The sequence below is a fragment of the Buceros rhinoceros genome, unplaced genomic scaffold (assembly GCF_000710305.1).
Source record: "Buceros rhinoceros silvestris isolate BGI_N320 unplaced genomic scaffold, ASM71030v1 scaffold16677, whole genome shotgun sequence".
NCBI lineage: Eukaryota > Metazoa > Chordata > Aves > Bucerotiformes > Bucerotidae > Buceros > Buceros rhinoceros.
The window spans coordinates 60,331-68,831 of NW_010420589.1; the positions used below are offsets into that span (position 1 = coordinate 60,331).

Consider the following 8,501-nt stretch of genomic DNA (forward strand, 5'->3'; position numbering starts at 1 on the left):
AGGCAGGGAGGGGACGTGCAGGCTGCCCGGCACCAGCCAAGCTCCCCTGGGGGCCTTGTCACCTGCCCTGTCCCCACGGCACAGTGGCAGATCCCCTCCCAGCAGGATGGAGGGGACCCAGGACCTCCCAATCTCCCCTCCCTGGTCTCCTGCACCAGAGGACGCACCAGGGCAGGGCCACCCTGAGGACAGCGGGGACGAGATGCCACCAGCCAGGGCCCCACTGGAGACAACAGTGACTCATCAGTATCCAGACCCTGAGCAATCCCGGCTGCTTCCCAAGGCCAGAACACCAGCAGAGCACCTCGTCAGCAGCCTTACACCCCATTTATCCCCATGCTCCCCCAAAGAGCCTCTTCCTGAATCGCTGCCCACATATCCTCCAAAAAAAAAAAGTCTTCCTGAGGAGGTCTCCAAGCCAGCACTGGTCTCATCTGGAAGATGCTGGTGGGGAACCAGGACACAGCAGCTCCCATGGGCTCAGCCCCAGAACTAATGCCACATTGGTTACGAGCTGCTGACAGCAGCATTGCTCAGCCAGCCCCACATGTCAACCCACTGGTGGCATTAGGGGCTATGTGTTGTCCCCCTAAGGGCATCAAAGATCCAGTCAGATAATTTATGGCTATTAAAGACCCAACACCCTGTTTTGCCAGAGCATCTATAGCACATGACGGCTGGAGACGGTCCCAAGAGTGTCCCCCAGCACCCAGCTGGGTCAGAGAGCTTCTCCCATACCTGACCCAAACCGCTGTCACAAGGATGACACTTTCCATCATCACAAAAGATCCCGTGGCTGCGCCAACCACCCAAAGGGCCAGGAGCACCTGAAGATAACAGCTCTGCTCAGCCTCTCCCCTACGACCCCCTCCAAATTTGTTCTTCTCCTCCAGAGGCTTCAGCTGAGCAAACAGCTACCGCCAACAACCCTGGTGCCAGCCGGGAGGCCAGCACACACAACCCGTCATTAATGATTTCAGTATGTAAATGTTGAGAACAGGGTGCTGCTATTCTCCAGCACCCGTCTCCATGACACCGCAACGCGTGGTGATCCTCCAGACCGATCTGCATGCCGGCATCACCACGAAATATGTGGAGAGACGGATGCCAGCGTCCCAGGGAGATGACGCACTCCAACAGTCCACCTTACGTCCTTCGGCAAGAAACTCTTATGTCCTACCTGGAAGTGGAGGATGATCGTCCAGATGAGCCCCAGGGTGAGCTTGGGGTTGCCGTCCGTAATGTCATCGTTGCGGATGTTTACCAGTTTCACCTGAAAGAGAAGCAACAGGGTCAAAGCTCGCCGTTAGCCTCACCCGCAGAGAGCAGGAGGACGTGTCCTCAGCTACGCTGTCCCCCAGGCCACCCCAAGTACTCTGGACGCGTGAGACCCCAGTGCTTCCCAAGGAGGCAGCCAGGCCACCCCATGCCCCAGCTTGGCAAGGGGGGAAAGGAAGGATTTTTCTCGTCTCTAGCACTCTCCATCTAGAAGCGCTTTCCCAGCACTTAACAGCTTCATTTCAGCTCACATGGAGCAGTGCCTCGTCCCAGAAGCCCCAAGCACTAGTGCATAATTTAACAGTGACAGACCACAGAGCATGGTTAAAAGCGGGTGGCCGAGCTTTATTAACTCCCTCCTGGGTTCAAAATCAAGTTGCCCATCAATCAGCCCTAACAAAGGCAGAATTGCCAGCGGTGTCCTCACTGAGGGTCCTTCCCCAGCACGCACTGAAAGCCCCCGTCCTGGCAGACTCCGGCCCCAAGCACACTCAGAGCTGTTCCCTCCTGGCTGCTTTGCAGGGACATGTGGTCCCTGAGCCATGCGGAGATGCCTGCGACATGGGGAGGACCAGCCTCAGCACTTCCAGCAGATGTAAACTGGAGTGGTGCTGCTTGGCCACTGCTCCTGTTCTCCTTGCAGCCACCTTCCTGGAAGCTGCCACATGCTTTGGGCTCTTCTCCCTCTCTGTGGGCTCCCCACGGGGCAGTCCCCACTCCCCAGCACTCAACGGGAGCCCGCGATCAGTCTCTAGCAGAAGTGTCTGGGGTAAGATGTCCCAGTAAAGCCGCTGCCACCAGGCCATCACGCTTCAAAGGAAAAAGATGTTTCATCCAAGTAGAGAAACAAGCTCCCAAGAGCTGCCGGCAAAATGTCTCCATCAAGGGGCTGGGGAGGAGGAGGCGGGGGGCTGGAAGCAGTTCACCCTCCCAGGAGTGGGGCACGCGCTCAAATTTATTCAGTGCCCTCAGGCCAGCAGAGAGCAAGAGAAAAATCTCTGCTTCAGCATGAACTGGTACAATTTATCATCTCCTCAGCGTATCTGGGGAGCATCTCGGTGGGGAGACCTGACCCAACAGGTGGAACAGGACACCCAGCCCCGGGGCTGCAGGGGTTTCACCTGCAGAGCCAGCAAGTCTCGGGACGCTTCCCACTGCTCCAGGCGGGATCTGCCCAGGTTGTGGAGGGCACCTGGTCTCTACCAGCTGCACAGGCACTGCGGGGCCAGCACCTCCCAAAAGCCCAGCGGAGAGCCGAAGGGTGGTGCTGCTGAACGAAGGGGTGATGCCACACACAGAGACATGCAGCCGTGCCAGCGCTGAGGCCATGGCTGCTTGGGGCCGGGCAGAAATCAGCTACCACATCTCCCCCAAAGCTGCTGGGAAGGTACAGATGTGCCACAGCCGCCCACCCCCACCGCTGGGATCTGCTGGGGAGCCCTGGGTGAGGCTTTTGGGGCTTTTGTGACATTTGCAAACCCCTTCCCCTCGTTTTGACAGTAGTTTTTGCGCCATGTGGGTGGTTCTGAGAGTGCACAATGCCTACGGGGAAAGTCCCCCGACAGCCATCCTCAACCAGCACCGCGGGGACGGGCACACCCTGGCACAGGCTGACGCTGCTTCTCGACACACTTCCTGAGCCCCGGCCAGGAGAATGAACCACAAATCACCCAGCTCAGCTGTCCTACGTGGAAAGTCCCGCGACAGCCATCCTCAACCAGCACCGCGGGGACGGGCACACCCTGGCACAGGCTGACGCTGCTTCTCGACACACTTCCTGAGCCCCGGCCAGGAGAATGAACCACAAATCACCCAGCTCAGCTGCTGGACGAGCCTGAATCAGCCCTTACCTGCCGCTGCTTCAGGAAATCCAGGGCGATCTGCACGTTCTGAAGCCGGTGGAAACGCATCCGCCCCTTCTCACGTGGCTGCAAGAAAGAAGCGGCAGCTTCAGGTCAGGCTTGAGGGGCAGGACCAGCAGCCTCTCACATGCACAACCACCCCCCCAGCAACCCCCCTGTGCTGTGTGACCCCCCGTGCACTCCACACACCCTGCGCTATCGTCTGACTCTGGAGGCAAAACAAGTCATGGCTACGCACAATCCTGCTGAGAGAGCAAAAAAGTCACGGTGGGGCACGGAGGTGGGAAAACCCTGTGATCTTGACTTCCTCTGAGACCCTGAGGGTCTGCGTGCAGGCACTGCACTGGGGGACCAGCTCAGCCTCTGAGATCCCAGGGCAGGGTCTCATCCACCCTGTGAGCATCCATGGGAAGAGAGCTCGGCAAAGAGATTGACTCGGGAGGGTACAGGGTCTGACACATCCAGGTGGAAGCAGAGGCAGGTCTGCTCCGCAGCAGGACATGGGCACCCAGGCAGGGACAGGCTGTGAGTCCCACTGATGGCAGAGAAACCCCGACCTCAACATCAGCACTGGCAGACCCAGCTCAGCTCCTCCTGCATGTGGGCAGGGGAGAGGAGAAATGAGTCGTGCTGGGCTGTGCTCATCACTGCTGGGGATGTTCTGAGGTACCCAGAGGCTGAACCGTAGCATGGCAAAGGGTGCAGGATGCTGGGTCTGCAAAGGGTGCAGATGCTGGGTCTGCTTTGAATCATCAGAAGGGGAAGGATCAACGCCCAAATCCTAATCCCAGCCTCAATGTGAGGCATCACCAGGATGCTCCAAACTGTTAGGACACCCTGAGTCCTCCAAGCCACCTTCCTTCCACCCAGCCCAAAGGGGAAGAGCAGTCCCTGCAAAGGGAACATCTCCAGGGCTTGGGGGACCGGAGCATGGCGGGAAGGTCCTACAGCCCCAGCTCCTCCTGTGCAGCTCCAGGTGGGAGGTGACACCGTGCACAAGGGGAAAAACACACCTTTCTCTTACACCTGAGCAAGGTTTTGGGGTCCAACCCCTTTGGGGTAACCCTCGGCTGAGGTGCCAGTCACATGCACGGGGTTGCCAGTCACACCCGGGACCCCACGGTGGCATCAGCCCCCTGAGAAGGTGCCTGTGCCCAGAGCCTGTCCATGCAGTGCGAGGTGAGCAGCCGTCACCCCCCGAGGGTTGAGTGGCTGGAAGCAGCGTGCAGGACCCGTCCCTATCCCCTCCCGCCCGTGGAGGGGACACATGCTGTCACACCAGGTGGGTGGCGTGCCCTGACACTGCAATGCACACACAGATAATCCAGTCAACGTGAACACAGCCCGGTAACGAGGACCGCGGCGTCTCTCCGCTCTTACAGCTTCCCCTCCACGAGCCTCGCTCGGGGTGACCACCCTGGGTGGGTTTTATCAAAAACCAAAGAGAGGGGGAGGTCGGAGCTCCCAGTGACGCTGGGCTGCACTGGACTATCTGATGGCACTCCAGTGTCTGCCAGAGATACGCTGTGGCCAGGGCAGACTCAACCTACTTCTTCATCATCATCATCTTCCTCCTCACGCTCCTCGCTGCTTGCACGGCACCAGGCCGGCGCTCTCACCAGGCGAAGGCTCCGCTGAGCTGGTGGCTCTATTTGCTAACGAGGATGGGAGGGACAGCAGTGACAGGAGGGCAACACGACAGGGAGACAGAATGGAAACCAAAATGCAACACCCAGGTCAAAGGGAAAACCAAAGAGCAGGGATGAAGGCGGTTGGATCTCCAGCACAGCCCGAGCTCCAGCGCAGAAATTCCCCCCAGCTTTGGAAGCCGAAGCAAAGAGAAGGAAACTGCCTGGATGACAAGCAGCTCGATCCAATTTTTCAGCCCCCACAAACACTGATTCGGCATCTCAGGAGGGTAACAGCGGGAGTTGGGAGATCTTTGCCCAGATCCTATTTTAGGGGAAAACTAAAATAATTCCTGCTTCGCTACCCTGTTGCAGCCGTCAGGATCTTCCCAGAGCTGAGTCAATGTGTCAGTCTGAGGAGGAGGAGGAAGGAAGAGGAGGAAGGAGGGGTAAGTCCGTGATGCTCGAGACGCAGGAAGAGTTTGTACACCCCCAGCAGCTAGGAATCCCCACAGGAGCCAGCGCGGGGCAGGAGGGTCAAAACCAAGCTTGGCTGCTGGGCACGCTGTCACAGAAGTGGTTTTAGTCAAAGCCACTATTATCTGTTATTTTAAATATGGAGCCAAATCTCGAAGATGAAGGTGCATAAGCCTTCACCAAAGGAGAGCTCCACCCAGGGGACCATCAGTCAGCGGCTTTAATCACACGCTTTGGTGGTATCCAAGAGACCAGCGGGTTTAAGTGAAAATAAATCAAATAATAATAATAACAACAAGTAATCATATAAAAGAAACAACGACAGACATTTGAAAACAAAACTATGGCATAAGAAATGACAACTGATGGCTGGGAGGGGAGCAGTGGGGAGGACAGAGGGGGCTCGGGTCAGGGGCAGCAACACTGGCCAGCTCTGGGACTTACCAGCTTCACCCCCGACAGCACCTCCAGGAGGGAGATGAGGTTGTGGCCATCTCGCAAGTCTTCGTAGAGGTCGTTGATGTGCTTGCGTACCTGCAGGGAGCCAGGGGGGAAGAGGTCAGCAGACCCGTCTGCCCTCCCACGTTCACTGCCGCTCGCAGGAGTGTGGAGGAAGGCAGCGGTGTCTCCCACCACGACCATTTAAAATGGCTATTCCAGAACCACCACTAAGGAAAGCAGCCTCCCACTTCCCAACTGACCAAACCCACCACACACACAAAATCAAACCGTCAAACCACCCGTGCTCCAGGTGCTCCCGTAGCACTGCAGGCAGAGCTCTGCGGAACAGGCAGCTCCATCCTGACACAGTGGTTGAATTGCTTGCCCCACCTTACAGCCTCCCCAAACCCAGCTGCCTCTGTACCCGCTCCTCCCCCAGACACCCAGACCCTCTCCTGGGGTTTTACATGGCTGCGAGCCCCCAGATGTTTTCCCACGGCAGCCCCAAGGTTTTTCTTTCCTTTGTAAGATTTTGAAGGTAACCAAAAGCTTGACGAGGTTTGCAAAGCTGGCAGGAGAATACAGCTGTGACACCCAATGCCCAAACAACTTTTCTTCTTCTTTTTTCCTTTCGGCAAATGAAGAATTAATTTAAAAACTTTTGGCATTAACCAAGAAAAGCAGGAGGCACTGGTGGCGTGATGTTGATCCTGCTTAAAGCTACCTATGGCTCGAGCATCTCCCTCAGCACACTTTGGGGCACCTCTCCACACAGGAGCACTCTTCGAAAGACAAAAAAAGCCTCTTTGCCCTAGCAGGGGGAACAGCCCCACACCAGGATCCCCTCCTTCACCCTGGCTGCCCACAGCCCCAGGCAGGACGATGCAGGAGCCTCGTGTTAAAGCAAGGACTGGGTGCTGAGGAAGCAAACGTAATAAAAAGGGCTGCGAGGTGATGCTACAGTGCCCTCCAAAGGCACCGGCACATTTCCACTGCAACCGTCTCTGCTCTGAGAACAGACACGTATGAACACTCAAATCAAAGGCAACAGCTCCCCCCCACCAAAAAAATTAAAAAAAAATCTAAAAGGCATTTATCTGCCAGTCTTGGGCCAGAATGGACAGACAGACAGTCAATTAACCAGCGTTATAATAAAATAGGAGGCTCTTACCTTCATCAAGTGTTTATTGACCCATTTAGTGAAGGTTTTCTTTTGGACTCTGTCCCGTTCATCTGTCAAAAGAATACAAAGGCGGCTCTTGGTCAGTGTTTCTCATGCAGAAACTCAAATGACTTTGAAATGAGGGGAAGAGACAGAGGAATCACCGCCGGTGCCAGGACCGCTGGACGGATCCTGCACCCGCACTGGGGAACAGAAGCTGCTTATTCACAGCTCAGTGCAGGACGGGGCCATTCACGTGGCTCCGACGTCTCACTCGGGCAGGGAGGTAGAAGCACCCACACAGCTAGAACAAAATACGCTGGTTTTTGGGGGGAGGAGAACTGTGTTATTCAACTAAAAGCAGCATGGATGGTTGGGATGGGTATAGCTGCAGCTGGCAGCAACAAGTGAACCTCCAAATGGGTCACCCCAGGTCTCCTCATCCCCCGTGGATACAGAGCAAGGAGGGAGGCAGTATGCGCCCGAGCCCCTCTGCTTTAGGGCGGTGTCCTCCCTCCCCTGCCCCCTCCCAGAAGGCTTTAACACATTATGTAAAACACACAGATGTCCCATAACTGGCCTCTGCTGGGCACCAGCAGCGCGAGCAATTAGCAGCTTATTCTGTCGCTGTATTTTTGGTTCATTGGATTGTCAGGATTTAACGTTTATTCCCGTCCTACAGCTCAGCTGCCCTCGGCTGGGAGCTCCCAACACCAGAGGCGCAGGGTGACAGCATGGCTCCCATCCCCAGGGGGTCCTGGTCCCCAGGGAGCATCAGGGGCAGCCACCGGTCCCACAGGGTGACAGGAGGGGAGATCTGTGGTGATGCCAAGCAGCAATGTGGGATGCAGGAGCTGTCAGCAGGCTTTGCCCTGCCTGTTCACGGCACAAAAAATAATATCACACAGAAAACAAAGACAAACAAGGCAAAAGGAGAGGGCATGAGATGGGGCCACACCACTAGATGGTCCCACAGGGCACAGGGGGGTCTCGCTCAGCCCTCACCTCCCCACGCCCAGGCATGGAGGAGGGCAACCTCGGCAGCCAGCCCTGTGCCGAACGGGATCTGCTGGTGTTAACATCATCAGCTTGGAGGAAAGCGAGTGCCTCATTCCCACCCACAGCATGGACCCCAGGCTCCCGAGTGCTGCCCCAGCCAGCCCAGGGGATCCCTGGGTCAGAGGGGAAAAGATGAGCCCTGCTACCCCAAGACATCCCGATCCACCAGGCAGCAGCACCCCTTGCTTTGCTACCAAGCCAAAAATCAAGAGAACTGAGAAAACCATCCTCTCTGGGGCTGGGCTCTCCAACCACGCTGCATGTCCTGCCTGGATGGCCCCACATCCCCCTTCCAGGGGTCGGGGGTCCCTGCACTGGCCAGGCCCTTGGGAAAACCCTCCCATGTCTCTATCCACGCAGACTTGAAAGCACCGTTAACATCCCTCCTCCTCCTCTAGCCCACAGCTTCCCCATCCGAAATTTTTACAGCAGTAAAACATGGGCCACACCATCGACATGTCACCTCCCCTGCATCCCACTCCGTCCCCCGGCCCAGGCACAAAACCAGGTGCTAGAAACTATCCCTTGGTTGAGCTACGTCCCCCTGCCCCACCAGGCTCTGGCCTCGGCATGGCTTCTCAGGACGCTGACGGC

At 56.9% G+C, this 8,501-nt stretch overlaps 1 protein-coding gene across 1 annotated transcript in view; it reads right to left on the bottom strand.

The window, feature by feature from the left end:
• The window catches only part of LOC104496280 (microtubule-actin cross-linking factor 1, isoforms 1/2/3/5-like), a 59,598-nt gene that overhangs the window by 50,663 nt on the left and 434 nt on the right, over positions 1-8,501 (bottom strand). Inside the window, exons 2-5 of the mRNA XM_010139364.1 lie at positions 6,858-6,958; positions 5,690-5,779; positions 3,129-3,206; positions 1,181-1,273 (exon numbers count right to left, since the gene is read on the bottom strand). Coding sequence (XP_010137666.1) covers positions 1,181-1,273; positions 3,129-3,206; positions 5,690-5,779; positions 6,858-6,958 — 362 coding nt within the window. The remainder of the gene's footprint in view (positions 1-1,180; positions 1,274-3,128; positions 3,207-5,689; positions 5,780-6,857; positions 6,959-8,501) is intronic.